Source organism: Rhincodon typus, chromosome 3, assembly GCF_021869965.1.
Source record: "Rhincodon typus isolate 14 chromosome 3, sRhiTyp1.1, whole genome shotgun sequence".
NCBI lineage: Eukaryota > Metazoa > Chordata > Chondrichthyes > Orectolobiformes > Rhincodontidae > Rhincodon > Rhincodon typus.
The window spans coordinates 17,671,965-17,690,081 of record NC_063334.1 but is presented as its reverse complement, the minus strand read 5'-3'; the positions used below and the strand labels follow the sequence as shown (position 1 = coordinate 17,690,081).

At 39.2% G+C, this 18,117-nt stretch overlaps 1 protein-coding gene across 1 annotated transcript in view; it reads right to left on the bottom strand.

Annotated features, from left to right (window-relative positions):
* Window positions 1–18,117, bottom strand: part of LOC109932498 (ephrin type-A receptor 5-like) — a 305,440-nt gene that overhangs the window by 278,201 nt on the left and 9,122 nt on the right. Inside the window, exon 2 of the mRNA XM_048619959.1 lies at window positions 10,649–10,713. Within this exon, the coding sequence (XP_048475916.1) occupies window positions 10,649–10,713 (65 nt within the window). The remainder of the gene's footprint in view (window positions 1–10,648; window positions 10,714–18,117) is intronic.

Here is an 18,117-nt window from a genome sequence, read left to right as displayed (position 1 = left end):
CCCGAAACGTCAGCCTCTCTGCTCCTATGATGCTGCTTGGCCTGCTGTGTTCATCTAGCCCTGCACCTTGTTGTCTCGGATTCTCCAGCATCTGCTGTTCCTACTATCTCTCCTTTAATTCATCTCGCTTCTGCCAATTCAGAGGAGTGGCTATGGGCACCCACATGGGTCTTTGTTGTGCCTGCCTCTTTATGGGGTATGTGGAACAATCCTTATTCCAGTCTTACACTGGGCCCCTCCCACAACTCTTTTTGTGGGACATCGATGACTATTTCAGAGCCATTTCATGCTCCTGCCTGGGCTTTGAGAAATTTGTTTATTTTGCCTCCAGTTTCCACCCCTCTATAACTTTCATATCATCCATTCCCAACACTTTCCTTCCTTTCCTAAACCTCTCTGCTTCCATTTCGGGGAAAAAACTGTCCATTGCCATCCACTAAAAAGCAACTGACTTCCATTGCTACCTTCACTACAGCTCGTCACACCCTACATCCTGCAAGGCCTCTATCCCATTCTCCCTTTGCCTACATCACGTCTGCTCAGATGATGGCACCTTCCCAAACAGCACTGCTGACATGGTTTCCTTCTTCCATATCCATGGTTTCCCACCCACTGTAGGTGACAGGGGCCTCAACCATGTCCGACCTTCCACTCTTGCCCCTTCCCATCATCAACATCCACGCTGAAAACCAGGACAAAGGAGTATATTCTCCAACTCAGAACGAAGACAGTTAAATGTTGAGAATATATGCAGAGTCTGCTCGGGAAGAACATAACAAATTGAAATGTAAAGCAGAGGCTTGGATAAATACTTGACAAGGGTGTTAAGGGATACGGAGATGGAACAAAAACTGGGATTAAGAAACTAGACCTAAAATTGCATAGTGGCTGCAATAAAGTGAATGATCTACTCCTATTCTTATGTTCCATTGCACAGATCACTGATTTTTGTATTGAACAGCAAACCTGGAGCTGGTGTAAAGATTTACTACCTGTACTGAATTCCTATATGATGAATTGTTGACTGCCCTGGAACTGACATTTTAGAATGAGAAAGATACTAATCTGAATTTATGTTGAACAGTCCACTGGCACAGCTGAATTTTTGCCCACATAGCTAAAACAAAATCCCTTTACCTTAAAGATGAGTAATTAGTTGTGTAAAGGATCTTCAAATAATTGAACATGAAAACTAAACACTCTATAACATAAATTATCACATTATTACACTACAAAACAAAAACTTTCTTCAGAAAACACAAGTTCCGATGATTTCTGAATTTCAAATCTGTCACAAATAATGAGTGAGTTACTACTTAAACAGAATGAAATGCAGCCAGGTGGCAGGTAGTGTATGAGAAATCTGTTTATAATTGAAGTCAACTTTTCAATGGCTCTGATTAGGAATCCATTTCCAGGTTTCTTGCCCAAACAGAGAATGTAGCCAAGCTGAAGGAACATAACTATCAGACGGAGGATTTCTAGTTAAAGATGCCTAGCAGGGATCAGAAATGTTGAATTCTATGTTGCTTCCTGAGGGTTTCAGCAACGATAGAAATGATACAGTCACGTGGGAAAGCTGCAACCCAGGCCTTGAAATTCTTAACTGGAGGGTCCTGTAATGGCATCAGAGCATCTGAAATGAGTTGATGATTTCCAAGGGGATGGGGAAGGGTAGGGACCCCTCCAGTTACTGGTGGGCCACTGATGATAAATGCCCAACTGGTGACAGGAAGTGGGCTTGTTTCAGGAGGCTACATGAGACAGCCAAGCATTGCCTTTAATGTCTGAACCTCCTGAGGCACTAGTGCTCACATATTTTCAGACAGCTGATCTTCTGCCTTGGAATCTCATCTCCGAGCAGCTAGATCTCTGGGTCCATCCCCTCTTCCTGTTGAGTAGCATGTGGTCGAGCGGCTGGAAGCTTTGCTGCTAGCTGTGTTACTCCTGCTGCTGTAGTTAACACTGATGATGCTCCTCTTTTTCCTCAACAAAAGTCCAAGGCTGAACCAAATGCTCTAGTACACGCTGATGGCAGGGATGAGCATGTTAAGTTGGGTGAAGTGCAAGACAAGTGATGGAAATCACCCTACAAGCAGTGAAAGCACATATTGAGAAGAAGAGTCATGAGCACCTGCCTCCAACCTAGTCCTGACTACAGCTATTTACTTTCACCACCTAAAGGCTTCCCACCCTGTCTTTTTTTTTGGTTTCTGAACAGATACTCTCGCCTTGTCAACTGTAGTGAGTTCTACGCAGCTCAGGACACCTTTGTACTGGTTATAAGAACCAAAATTTCAGGTATTGAAACTTATTCATTGCCTTTTTGGGTATTTTAATTTTGTAACCCGACAACTCTGCCAGAGGAAGCGGTGGAGGCTGGTACAATTACAGCATTTAAAAGGCATCTTGATGTGTACATGAATAGGGTTTAGAGAGATATGGGCCAAATGCTGAAAAATGGGATGATTTAGGATAGCTAGTTGGCGTGGACAAGTTGTACCAAAGCGTGTGTTTCCATGCTGTACAACTCAATGACTCTATGACTCTATAACTCTTTGGGAGATTCCCAAACAGCTGGAAACCTGCCCAGGAAGTGTTCCTGACCCAATGCTGCCTTTCAGGACTTTAGACCACTGCCCATAGCTGAACCCATTCCTCTCCCACCCACTTCCATCTCTTCCCATGCCAGTTAAAACTCTGCCAATACCCAATTATAACATGAATTTTAACAATGTTATTTCAAATTGCAAATCTTCTACCTCTGTTACATATTGCTTTCTGTTTTATACAGATCTCTAACCAGTACAGGTAGTCCCCAAATTGTGAAAGAGTCCAGTTCTGGAATACACTCGCAATCAATTTTTATGCAAGTCGGAACACAATGCACGACAATGTAAACAGGAAATGTTAGTGTGTCTGTTCTTTAAAATTACAACCTTGTATGGAATTGCATTTGTAAGTACGAGCATTCGTGAGTTGGACATTTCATAAACTGGCCACCGACAGAGTGTATTGTGGCTGTTTGTTACAAAATCTTCAGCTTATACTAAGGACCCTACACTAAGGACAGACAAAGAAGGAAGTGCTTTAATAAACACAGTGCATTTGACATTTTTGATTTTGATTTGATTTGATTTATTATTGTCACACGTACCTCAGTACAGTGAAAAGTTTTGTTTTGCGTGCAGTACAGGTAGATTATACCAGACAAAGTGGATAAGGGTAATAGAACAGAGTGAGGAATACAATGTTACAGCTACATAGAAGATGCACAAAGACTAAAGGCAACATTAGATTTGAAATTTGAGAGGTCATTATCTGTACTGGAATGTATATAGGTTTTTGTCCTAATTTAAGGCTACATTTGCATGACATCATCCTTTTTCTTTTTGAAGTATAGGTGAATATTTAAGGAAATCAGTTGGGAATGGGAGTTATGCATCACTATCGGTCAAACGCTCCTGGCTCTCACATAATGAGGAAACAATGAGAAAATTACAGGCAAATAATAATTGATCTTGTTCAGGTTCCATCAAAATTGTCTCCCATGAGGGGTAGTTCTCAGAAACAATAAACCATTCCAAGCTTCTTTTTTCTGTCTTGTCTCTCCAGAAATCATGCTGGCAGATGGCAATTGATCTTTTTCTTAAATGTAAAATCCATTCCATATTGGAAGCTATACAATCCATATTTCAAAAATTTGATTTGTGCATCACCTCGTCTAAAGCGAATTTACCACAGTCCTGGGCACGCATGCAAGTTCAGATGAAGTTGAATTTAAACTGTTAGATGGTTAAAAAAAAAATTGAAAGTTTCTTTGGAAGACTTGTCATGAATTCAGGAAAATGGCCACAGGAAATGTAAAATTGATTATGCATATGTAGCAAATGAGACACTGTGGCCTGGGTGTTCTGATAACTAGATAATTGTGGGAGCAGTGCTGATTTAAGTTGTGTTCTGCACCCTGCAGAATCCGAACGCAGCTGACTTGTGGAAATTGAAGATTCCAATGGACAATTCCCTGCTTCTGGAACCCTCTGAGGAAAAACACTCAACATCAAAGAATTCACAGTGTTCCACTTCTATAAAGCTAATAGTTACCCAGGCAAGGTCAGACAATTATTAACCTACTGTATTTGCTGCTCACAGTGCGGTCTCCTCTACACTGGGGAAACAACACGCATACTGGGTGACCGCTTCACAGAACACCTACATTCTGTCCACAAAAAAAGACCCTGAACTTTCAGTTGTCTGCCACCTCAACGCACCACCTTATTTCCTGGCCGACATTGCTGTCTCGGGCTTGCAGCAGTGCTCCAGTGAAGCTCAGTACGAGCTGGAAGAACACCACCTCATTTTGCGCATGGGAACTCCATTGCCTTCTGGCCTCAACACTGAGTTCAACAATTTTAGGGCTTGAGGCCATGTCCTTACCCTAGCCCCACAAACCAAGCCGTGTCATCACATGGGTTGCTACCACAAACAACCCATTGTAAGCTACTGATAGTCCCCGTTAGCAACTGTTCATTCCCCCAGGCTGACTTTTAATCACTCCTTTGTCTGTTCAACTGTTGTTTTCTCTCTTTGGGCTTCGTCTCCAGCTATGGTTTACTAAACACCCCAGACACCATCATTTTTTTATAAATATCAGCCTTTTCCAAGCTACCATCAGTTCCGTAGAAGGGTAAATGGACCCAAAGCATTAACTCTGATTTCTCTCCACAGATTCATCCCAAGTTTGCTGAGTTTTTCCAGGAATTGGTGTTCTTGTTTCTGATTTCCAGCATCCGCAGTTCTTTCACTTTTTATAAAAAACTTATGCGTCTATTAAGTTGACCCCAAACTTGCAATATTCTCCCAGCCCAAACTACACCTGACCAGATCTCCTCGCAATCCTGCATGGTTCCTAACCACCTTGCATGTTTATCTCACACATCCCATCTACCAGCCTGAACAACGTATGACCCAACGCATACCTCCCCTCCCTGTCTATCCACCTAGCACCCAATTAGCCTGGAACCCTTAACCAACTGCAATGCTGACCTCACATTTTATCTAGCATACATATCATTTCACAGCAGTTGTCGAAGTGACTTACTATTCGGCTGGACATTTAAATCTCAGAACACAGCATTCTGGCTGCTGCAAAAGGTGCATGATATAACTTACTCAATAATCCTCCACTGCTGGTGAACCAAGTTGATTTCAACTGCGCTCTGTATTTCTAAGGGTGCAGTTCCTGACTAGAAATGCAGAGCTCAGTACTAACATAAAGGATGGAGCTGAAATCTGAAGAAGGGTCCCGACCCAAAGCGTCAACTTTCCTGCACTTCTGATGCTGCCTGGCCTGCTGTGTTCCTCCAGCTCCACACTGTGTTATCTCTGACTCCAGCATCAGCAATTCTTACTATTTCTGAGCTGCAATCTGATTGTGAATGTCACTCCATGGAATATCTGGGCCTATATTTACACCGTTGCTTCGTCTGTGAAGCCTGAGTTTGAATTCAACTCACTGCTGGTGGGATGAAGCTGCTGCTAATTGCAAAATGTCCTGCATGAAGCAAATTTCAGGACATTTTTCATTTTTCATGGTGATGACTGCCCAGATTACAAAATTGGCTATGGGTTGAAACAAATTTAACAGAGAAAAGTTTTAAAAAGCAGCTGGTGAAGGAGACAAAAATAGAAATTGGTGGAAAAGCTCAGCAGGTCTGGCAGCATCTGTCGAGAGAAATCAGAGTTAACGTTTCGGGTCAAGTCACCCTTACTCAGAACTGATGGCAGCCAGGAAAATGTCACTTTATATGCAGAAAATAGGGTTGGAGGGGTATAGGTAAGGAGCAGGTGTTAGGTGGAGATAGAGCCCAAAGAGAGAGAAGAACAGCTGGACAAACAAAGGATTGGATAACGATCTAGCTGGGAGGTAAATAGCTACTAATGGGAACTGTTAGTGGGTGGTTTGTAATAGCAGACTGTGTGATATCAAGACCTGGTCTCTGGCGGCTGGTTTGAGGACATAGCAGAGCTCAAGCCCTAAAATTATTGAACTCAGCATTGAGTCCAGAAAGTTGCAGGGTCCAGCTGAAAATGAGGTGTCATCCTTCCAGCTTGCGCTGAGCTTCGCTGGAACATTGCAGCAAGCCTGAGGCAGAGATGTTGGCCAGGGAACAGGGTGGTGTGAGAAAGTGGCAGGCAACTGGAAGTTCAGGGACTTTTTTTGTGAACTGAATGCAAGTATTCTGCAAAGTGGTCACCCAATCTACACTTAATTTCCTCAATGTAGAGGAGACCACATTGTGAGCAGCGGATGCTGAAGACTAGATTGTGTAAGTGCAGGTAAAGCACTGCTTCACCTGGAAGGTGTGTTTGCACCGCTGGATAATGAGGAGAGAGGAGGTAAATGAACATGTGTTGCACCTTCTGCATTTGCAGTGGAAGGTGGCATGAGGTTGTGTGGGGGGCTGTTGGGGTGAAGGAAGAGTAGACTGGGGTGTCCTGGTGGGAAAGGTCCTTGCACTAGCCAACCACGATTCAATCGGCTCAAATTTCCTGGGCTTCTGAAGTAAGCATCCAGCTCTCCCGTCTAAAATATAAAATATTTAAGTTGGAATCCTACACTGTTTGTGGAGTCCTACTGCAGTTCTGATGTTCTCCAGGTGAAGCATACACTTTGCCCATGGAACTGTGCATCAAGCGGCTGATCCACAGCCTTTAATGGGACTGGTGTAAATTTGTCAAGAAACGTTGTAAAAAATACATTAAAGTTGTAGCACAGATTGATGCAATCCAGCAGGAACATTCTAGATGTTCCTGGCCCACCGAAATCTTTCATTCTACTGGTTGTCATCAAAGAAGGACAAATTTCTGGCCAAAACAATTCAGGTCTAACTCACTGCCATTTCTTTGTGCATTATACTTGAAATCAGTCTTATATTTCTCCCAGAGTTGAAGTATGTTTGTTTTATGTAAGTTTTACATATGTTGTTTTTTATAAGTTTCTGACATGGCAATGAGTAACTAGCCATTAAAGTAGAAGCCACTACATGGTGTGCTACGTTATAAGCTTCCTGGTTATTTAGCTAACCACAGGTTAAGTGAGAATGAGCAAGTTATTTTTTCACAGCCTGTCAATGATTGTCTTAAATTTCAGTTACTGTGACTTAATGGAATAGATAGAGCAGTGTTTGAAAACCTTCAAACCATGTCATTTTCCTACCTCCCTTAATATACTATGATTAAATAATGTGAATAAAAAACTGCTGAATCAAAGCTACGATGATATTGATGGGTTTAACACATTAAGTGGTACGTACTTGAAAGGCAAACGGAAGACAGAAAGGATTTGTGGGGGGCAACTAGCATGCCTTATTGTTGTTTGCAAGGTTATCTCTTTCACATCAGAGCACAATTGAAATCACGTGTAAACTCGAACACTCCAACACTGACACAAAGGAAAGAATGCTGATCTTAATAGTATTATTTAGCCAGCCTTTCAGCTACCATCTCCCAGGACCAGTGAAAATAGGATTTCTAGCAAAATCTGTATATGATTTTGTATTGTTTAAGTTATTTCAAAATAGAAACTGTGCTTTATGTAACAATTACATACAAGCTTTCTGATCACCATAAGAGTTTTTAACGGTACACATAATTTATTGTGGTTAATATCTTGAAAGATTAAATTGAATTTTGCGGTACGGTAATAGAACCTCCCGTGCAGGAATTTTCCTCCAATGAGTTACACAATATGAAAGGCAATCTATTTTTTTTTTACTCACAATAAAGCATCATTGTCAGATTTTCATTCTATTCTACAATCTTTTTAAAATGCCGTGTGAAATTGCATATTTTTGGGAACGAAGTTCCATTTGCCATTTTGTCATAAGTAAGATGTCTTCATTATCTTTCCACTCCAAACAGCCACATTAAAAGGCATCTATCAATACTTCTGGGGTTTTTTTAGTGTTATTTTGATTCAAAATTATATGCAGAGTGCCTGTCTGAAACAGCTTGCCCTTGACTTTCTCATAGTTATATTGCATCTGTGAATCTGAACTTAAAATGGGCAGCAGCAACATCACAATTTGAGATATTCTGTCTTTTTTCTCAAAGCGTCTCCAGTCTTTTCACATACAAAAATGGTGCCAAAGTTAAGATAGGGCACCGGCATGGTCTTGCAAGTCAAATTACTAGAGTTCTCTGAACGGTTTGATGTCAGCACGTACTAAATTAACAGCTACTCTCAAATGGGCTACATTGTCGAAGGAACTATTATTGCATTTCAAGGTTCAAAATGTTTGCTCCTTTGAGGGATCTCAAACTTTCCCATCGAAGGAAGGTTGCAATATGCCAAAAATAAACATAAACATTGATAGTTACTTAGTGCAAAAGAATTAGACATTGCAAATTTTGCACACATCGGGACAATTGACAAAAGTCCCAGTGTTAAGGGAAAAAACGATGTATCAAACGAGAATGCTGATTGGTTGGCAAGTGGACTCTGATTGGTACAGGTATTAACGTGAAAAATGATCAGTTAGTTGGTGACTGAAAGTATATGCCAAGTTTTGTTTAAATTTGAAACCAATTCCAATTGGTTCAGCATTGACCTGAGAAATGAACCAGACAATGGTTTATATTTAACTTGTTGAGTTGAAATAGGTGAAGACTGTGTTTGCATTCTTTTTGACCATACCCAACCAGCACATTTTTGCAAAGTACAATTTTGATCATTAGATGTGATTCCACAGTTGGACAACATTTGCTAAATAGTTCTGAGTGAGCGAAGGATTATGCTGACATACAATTTATAACTTCTCAGTCATACTTCCAGTATAGTACACTTGTAGTTACTAGAAGCTGCATATATGAATACACAGGGCCCTGTTCTTTGAAGATAGAAATAATATGTACGTAGCGTGTGCCTGTTTCAATTAAACAAAACAGTTGACATCCATTCTCTGGTTCATTCTCCTAGCATTCTCCTTGGACATTCAAAGTTAAGCTGCTTTGTTTAAAATTTACATAAAGCTTTACAGTTAATTGTCAGTTACTGTCTAACTGATGCATTTCAGTGGCAACACCTCTACCAATCAGAGTCCACTTGCGAACCAATGAGTCCTCTCCTCTCATAGAACTTAACTGCTGTTTTCCATTTACATTGGCATGTAATGTTTATTGCTCTGGTAAGCGCAGGATAAGAAGCTTCAATAAATGTATTTTTTTAGAAACAATAAAAAATTGATTTTAATATCGTTCAAATTATTTGTAGCTTTAATTGTCAAGTTGCCTTATATTTTTAATGTGAGAATTTGCCATGTTGAAATTTCTATTACCTTTCACACTTAAAGGCTGGGATTAAATTTATTTTTCTGACAATGTAAACAATTTTCACCAAAATTCAGCAATTTTGAAATGCTAAATTTAATATTCCTTTACAACAATTTGCTCTGCTATCCAGATTATTCCATTTACAGATTTTACATGTTATACTTCAACTAAATACGAAAACTTGTAAATAGTACTTCCTCTGATATACATTCATTATGTGCACAAAAAAAAACTTGAAGAATATGCAGCAAGAATGAAATTCGGAATGAGTTTTATGGTTTTCCATTCCGCAACTTCAAACATGTCTTCAGAAAAGCATTGTCTTTGAAGTTATGTAATTAACAGATTTAGTTATTGCCCATCGCTTATTGCCCTTACAAAGATGATGGTAAATTGTCTCCCAAAGCCTCCATAGTCCTTGGGGGCTAGGTAAACCAGCTAGAAGGGGAGTTCTATAATTTTGACCCAGAAACAGCAACGTAGTTCCAAATTAATTGAGATGAGTTCCAATATACAACAACTTGTATTGACATAGCATCAGTAAAATCACAAAATCACCCAACGCCCTTTGCAGAATCACAATTAGACATTGACACAAAGAAGGAGACATTAAGACAATGACCAAATGCTTGGTAGGTTTTAAGCGCTATTCTTAAATGAGGAACAAAAACTGAAATTGCTGAACAAACTCTTACTGAACCTAAAACGTTAACTCTGATTTCTCTCCACAGATACTGCCAGACCTGCTGAATTTTTATAGCAATTCCTGTTTTTGTTTCCGATTTACAGAATCCAGAGGTCTTTTGTTTTGCTTTTTTGTTTAATCTTAACTGAGGAAATGTAGATGGAGAGTCAATGACTTTTAGAAAAGGAATATCAGGCCTAAGGATCCAGACAACTGAAGGCACAACTGCCACTGTGGGGTGAAGCAATTCAGAAATGCACAAGAGGACAGAACTATGAGAATTTTAAAATCAAATTGGTGGTGAACGGGAGCCAGTGTGAGTCAGCAAGAATGATTGCTACTTACATAGGTCAGTAACGTGTAATTATAATATTTAGGAAACTTTCTGAGATAGCGCAGCCTGATTTGTGACTGCTCAATGTCGCTGCCTTTACTTCAACATGAAAACAGGACATGCTGAAATGCACTTTGTGTAACAGATCTTTGCGTTTGGTTAAGTCTTGTACAAAAATATAATCTAAAATTACCTCATGATACAGTTGATTTTTTCTTATTTTAGACCTTGAAATAAATCCTTAATATATTGGCTGCTAATGTAACTAGTGGCAAAGAGCTTGTTGAGAGACTTACCCCATTCTTTGGATAAGCGATCCATCCCAGATCTCCCATTACAGCTCTGGAGTCTAGTAAATTAACTGTAAAAGCAAATAAAAGAATAATCAAAAAGAGGTTTACATTAGTTTTGAGCTGCAAACAGAACCAGCTGCTGACATATTAAGAAAACCTGAGAGAAAAATCCAACAGCAGGAATTCATCTTAAGGAGAATGTAACACACTTGCACAGATATAATTTCACTCACTTCAGTTTCATGTGCAGTGATATTCAATTAAGCATCTATATCTTTAATAGTATTTGAATTACCATAGATCATGTTGACCTGGGACACAAGTCAAACTAACTTTTTAGCATCAAAAATTATATTGAGGCATATACTCAGCACATATGTCAACTGCATTTTCTCCTAAGGAGTAAGCCTCAATTTTTCATTTCAGAAATGTCTGTTTTACTGACCTTATTATTTAATGACTGAAATCAAACAGACATTATGGGCTTTGTTGTCAAGAGAAGATCGTGGGGACTTAAGACACACCAACCCAAAGAACACCATGCATAGCTAACAATGAAAAGTAATGGGACCTCCAGCAAAAAGGATCAAGTACCAAACTAGTTTGAAGAGGAATGTCATAACATTTGCTAACACATCATTTAATGGCACTACAGAAATGGAATTTGCTATGAGTTAAAATCTGATGTGAGAATGGAAAAAAGAGTCTATCCTGAAGAAAATATTGAGTCCAAATGATCCAAGAGTACAGGGGCTAGCTAGCATACTGATCTTGAAAAGCATATATAAAAATGGGTCCTCAATAATCATCAACTAATTATATCATCACCAGAAATGCAATGCGTTTCAGAAGAACCACGTCTTTTTATCCTTGTGCCTTTAAAGGCTGTGGATAGCAAGGGAAAATAATTGCTTTTATAAACAGTGATTTGGCTGGATGGCTACATAATTTCACAGCAAGAAATTTGATATCCATTGTGAACTCTTTTTTATGGCTCTGGGTTCCGCGATGTGTAGATGATCAGAAGCCAAGGAGCTGTTTACAAAAAGCTGATTGTTCTCAGCTAAGTTGACAGGTCGGACTTGGAAACAAGTCACAGAGACAGAGAGAAAGAATGACACGGAGGGGTTTAATGTTGTCTGTAGCTGTCTGTTTTCTGTAATGAGAAAACTCAGTTTAAACCTAAAGAAAATCAGTTACTTGTCCTGCAGCAGTTGCTTTAAACTGTGACTTATAAATTGATAAATAAGAGATATCTTCCAAGTGAATCAGTCACTATATATTTCTTAAAAACTAGTGGAAGCTTCCAGAGAAAGACAACTAAAAACCAAGGGCTTGGCTAGCAAAGTAGGATCACTCCAATATTGGAATCAGGAAGCAAAGACCACTGAACTGACTTTCAAATATTTCTCTACCTCCAAAATAATCTATTTCCCTATTTGTTTGTCTGTGTGAAAAAGGGACTCTATAACGGGATTAGAGTTTAGCCAGTAGTGTTATATTGCCAACATTTTATATCTGTTTACTTTTAGCTATGGTGTAATTACTTATACTTGTACTAATTACTTGTACTTATTTAGTACAGAAATCTGGTCCATGCGATCTATCAACCTTGATCTAAAAATCAGATAAATTGGGTACTGTGCATATCCTTATAAAAAAGCATTTGGCTCGATTCCTAGAAAAGCAGGGCTTGATTTACACCATGCTGTCCCAGTAGGTTGTAACAAGGTTGTAGGCTCATGCTGGAGTTGAAGTGGGTAGGATTGGAAACAGTGGCAACAAAAATTTTGATGTGAATTGATAGATAATACAGGTGAAGGAAAACGCCATGTTCCACTGTGCACTTAAGGCAAGGCAAATGGGTAAAGTCACCATAATCCTACCTAGTGGTTTATTGTGCCTCAGGCAGGCAGAGAAGAAGAGCCTTCATGATAATCTCAGCTGATGCAAGAAATGAACCCAAGCTGCTGGCATCACTTTATCATCACAAACAGCTATCCAGCCAACTGAGCTAATCAGTCCCAATTAAGGTAAGGTATTGGAAACAGAAAAGGATTTCCTAAAGGTGGTACAATTGTCACTGGCAGCTTTAAAGGAAATTTCAAAATGAATTAATTTGGCAGGTAAAATAGAGATAGCATTGCCTGACAGATGTAAAAAGGCAGAGATAATTGAAGTAGCAGCACAGCACTTAGATTTAGAGGAAATACAAAAAGGGTCAAGTACTTCAGGTAGTGAAATATCACAATTGGGTGATATTCAGTTATAGTTGAAGCAGCTAGACCATGAGGACAGGATGAAAGAACTACAAATGGCAGAAAAAGCAAAGGAAATGGCAGAAAATTATATAAAAAGGGAGATCAAATTAAGAAGACAGGAAATGAAAATGAGAATATGAAAAACACAAGCATCAATAATCAGGTATTACACATGGTCAGGATTTCATAAAGGTGTACAGCAATTTTGTAGAACATGTCAGATGGCATGTACTCAAACTAATGCCTTCAATAGCCATACCAGCTTTTAAAGAATTTTTCAGTCTGGTGTTAGTAAACTGTGTAGGATCCTTACCAAAAACCATACGTGAACATCAAAACATCCTTACAATCAGGGGTATGACAACCTGATTACAATCACATTGTCCCTTCTGTATTTTTGTTGACAATTGGGTTATTTGGACATACACAGCAATAGAATTCAAATATTTCATCAATATTCTCAATAATTGTCAACTTCCATTGAACTTAAAGCCACAGCGCACAAGGAAATTTCTAAATTCTTATACATTGCATATTTAAATTAGTACAAGACAATGGACATATGTTAACTATTTTTTCCCAAAATAACTGATACGTACTCCTATGCACAGAAGCCATTTTTCATGGAATAGAAATTCATAGCAGCCCTACAGTGTGGAAACAGGCCATTCATCCCAATAAGTCCACACCACCCCTCCAAAGAGCAACACACCCAGACCCACTCTCCCACCCTGTATTTCCCATGTCTAACCCAACTAACCCAAACATGCCTGGACACTATGGGCAATTTAGTATGGCCAACTCACCTACCCTGCACATCTTTGGACTGTGGGAGGAAACTCACACAGACACAGAGAGAACATGTGTGTAGTGTGTAGTGTATGCACTGCACCTGAGAATGAAATCAAAACTGGGTCCCTGGTGCTGCAAGGCAGCAGTGCTAAACACTGAGCCACTGTGAACCACTCAGCCAGCCTGACTGATATTTCTCTGATCAGTCGCACCAAGGATTGAATTTTCCCAGGGGCTTTGGAGACTTTTGGGACTGAAGTTGCCTGCCCTTCCTGTGTACATTGAGCACTGGCTTAAAGATATGGTTGTAGAATTAACCAATTCAATAGCACATGCCAGGTTGACTTAATCTGGATTGCAAGTTGTTTTTTTATTTTCACATTGCAAAATGCTGATCATCTACAACAACTGTGCAGGCTTATATTTTGTACTTGGCACATAAACCAACCCTTGTTTCTGGAAAGCTGACATTTTGGGTCGAGACCCTTCTTCAGAAAGAAGATTCTGTTCTTGAATATTAACATTGACTATTGACTATTAACATTGGATACTTTTTAATAACATTCAGAAAATGTTCCTGTACTTTCTTTTACATTTACTTTTTGCTTGCGTTTATTTTAAGGAATTCTATTAGCTATGCTGAACCACTATTGTCAGATGTAACTTACAAACAGGATGGTTCCGTTATCTACTATTTCTTGTTTAGTAAATAATTCTCACATTCTCCAGCATCGGCAGTGCCTACTACCCTTGTTTCTGGAATGAATTTTTAAAGGCTCAAAAGTCAATTTATAAGCTGTGATATATGATGACAATGTACTTTCAATGATTGACCTTGAATAAGTGGAAACATGGAACTCTCTTTCTACAAAGTACTTTGAAACTGGGTCAATTTAAATTTTCAAGACTGATATCAATAGTTTCTTTTTAATATTAAATAAAGATAGCAAACAATGTTTCTGCTAATCTGTCTGCTGACAAGGCTTCATAGCAACATATAAAATGCTATGCAAGCTTTGTACTAAATTAAATACCATTCAAAAAAGTCTTAAATGTATAGCAAATTGAAATAAAACTCACTGTATTTATCTTTTCAGAAACATTGTTACCAGATGATATGGAGAACAGGGGGATAAATGAAACTGAAGTACAGATCACTGTGATCCAACTTAACAGCAGAACAGGTGCTGCTTAATAGTTTAGTCCTGTCCATCTGCTCTTGACTATTAACATTGGATACTTTTTAATAACATTCAGAAAATGTTCCTGTACTTACTTTTACATTTACTTTTTGCTTACATTTATTTTAAGGAATTCTATTAGCTATGCTGAACCACTATTGTCAGACATAACTTACAAACAGGGTGGTTCCGTTATCTACTATTTCTTGTTTAGTAAATAATTTAAATTGTGAACTTAAAACAAACTGATTTAACTTCATAAATTGCATATGACAGATTTGTAAAGAATTGTACATATAAAATGCATTCAAAACTTTTTGCAACACCTGAAATGCTTAGATGTTGCATGAAGTCAACTTTCCAATTATTTGAACTTCAGCAACTGTGCATTTGTCTGTTGTTGATCACAAGCATCAGCGTGTTTGAAAAGACAAGTAACTCATCATCATTGTTACTACTGTTAAGACTGCAACAAAATTATAAATGAAATGGAGTAATGTATCACAATAGTTTTAACCACGGGGATCAAAGCTCAGTTCACTTACTTATTAGGCAAAAATGATAACCTATACATTTTTTGGCTGCAGGACAATGTCACAAATGCACTTTATGAACAAACATTATTCCAGATAAACCTGAATAAAATATCTTAAAAATAAAGTGTATGTGGTACAAAATGTACTTTTTCAATAATTAATATTATACCCCAGGGCTAATAATTCATATTGATATTACTTCCAGAATTCACCTTTGCCTCTCTGCAACGGCCTCTCAATGTATAATAGCTCCTTTCGTCAAACCATCTGCAGTACCACAATGTACGCTGCATGCTCTAGTTTGTTTTCGTATTGACTATTTTTGTGCGATTTATGGCACCTACTTAAGTTGAAAGAGAATTTTACATGAAACAGCTACGCAAGGAGTGCAGGAAATTTGATTGTTAGTACAGAATTCTGCCTATTTCTTGTGATACCAGCACATATAAAAATCTAGTAGCATCTTGATGCTTATATAAATGGCTGATTTTAGCAGCTCCCTGTAACGTCCATCCATCAATAGTCAGTCACTCTACAATGTTTCTCACGCGTCTTGCTGCATGGATGGTAATGAATGATTACATCATCTAGATATTTAATAGTAAAACATATTTTGTCACACAAGGTTATCAATTTAACATGATACTTGTTTACTACTACTTAAGCTTTAGAGAACCGCAATAATTATCAATGTTATCCACCAGGTTTCCAGAAAATGTTTTTACTGCATCCTCATTAATTATGAAGGATACATCAATATGGATATGAACAGTGCTTCGGGTCATTCACACATTGCCGTGAACTTATCTTGCTAGCTTCCGCAACAATAAACATGATATTTATCAGGATAAAATGAAGAATGCACTGCACAACTCTGCGGTCGCACATGAAAGAACTGAACCGGCTGCTGCTGACTCAGTGCCCAGCGGCTGTGAAATGTCAGGTTATGGAAAACCCAGATAAGATAAAGATTAGAACGTAATGTTTCCGCCGAGGTTATGTAATACAACCTGAGCTCTCTGCAGATACAAGAGAGTGTATTTGTAAGAGATGCTTTTGACATTGGAATGTACACTTGAAAATATACATCATGTATGAGAATGGAGAGTTGTCCGTGCATCACTTGTCAAGCATGTAGCAATTTGAGACTTTCCCAGCAATTACACACTAAACAAGTCTTCACGATAACGCACAAGACAAGTCGATACTCTCGGCTCATTTTCCCTGGTTGAAAATTAATTCACAGCGACCAAACTAAATGCAGTCCCTCTTAATATGCACAACGATCCGCCACACGGCACAGCACCATCTGGTGCATGCGCAACTGAAGTAACTCAAGACTTCTGCAGAGCGAAGGGCACGTTTCAATGTTTAACTCGACACCCGAAGATCTGATGTCGGTGCAAAGTTCGCGAACTGCTGATACAGATTTTTGTTGTGGGTGGTGTTGTTTGCCTCCTCCCAATGGTTAGAGGCAGCCCGGCCGCTGTACACCGACTGAGTATGGGATCCGCTGCCGTATACAGAGATAAACCAACGTGCTTCAACATGGAAGGCTGGCAATATAGGGCATGACTCAGTGCTTGGGAATTTTCTGTACTAGTACCGCTAGAATCTGCTCCTTTCCTTTATCTTTCATGAAGTAAATAAGGAAGATGTGTTGTGCATAAATTATAATGACAGGAATGTTTGAACTGTTCGCTGAAGTTACATTATAGAGCGAACTCGCTGTCTATTGATGTAGTCAATCATTTATAATGTAATTATTGGAGGTCTCCTGAGAACCATAAATAAATATATCTGGAAATGACATAATAGAACCCTTCTTTTAAAAAAATGACCGTTTTCTTAACAACAAAGAGCTTCTAATGTTGATCCTATAACAGACTGCAGGTAGCTACTGAAGTAGTCAAACAAATGTTATTTCAGCCACTTTCTCGTACAAATGCCCGGTAATTTTACTCGTTCCCATTGAGAGTCATAGAACACCCTTTACCCAGACAAGTAATCGTTTCACAACCATGGTGTGCGTTTAACAATCTAACAAGCAGATTGCTGTTTTAAACATCGAGGTGAAAACGCGGTGCAAATAATCTAGTTCACTCGCTCTTCAGGATTATTTAAGGTTCGAAGTTTTGTGCAATGATCAGATTTCTGTCTGTCTAACGGAATGTGGAATACATGGAAAGGCTGCTGTTTTACAAATCACGGCTTATTACCAATGACTTCAATACAACCAATTTTAGCTCAACTTTGTTCTTGGAATGCAGGTGGATTATTGTCAGGTACTAGTAACTCCGTGGATTGATCCGTTTACAAACTCTAAGATAACAAGGTGTAGAGCTGCATGAAAACAGCAGACCAAGCAGCATCAGAGGAGCAGGAAGGCTGACGTTTCGGGCCTAGACCCTTCTTCAGAAATGGGGGAGGGGAAGGGGGATCTGAAATAAATAGGGAGAGAGGGGGAGGGGGATGGAAGATGGATAGAGGAGAAGATAGGTGGAGAGGAGACAGACAGGTCAAGGAGGCAGGGATGGAGCCAGTAAAGGTGAGTGTAGGTGGGGAGGTAGGGAGGAGATAGGTCAGTCCAGGGAGGACGGACAGGTCAAGGGGGCGGGATGAGGTTAGTAGGTAGGAGATGGGGGTGGGGCTTGAGGTGGGAGGAGGGGATAGGTGGGAGGAAGAACAGGTTAGGGAGGCGG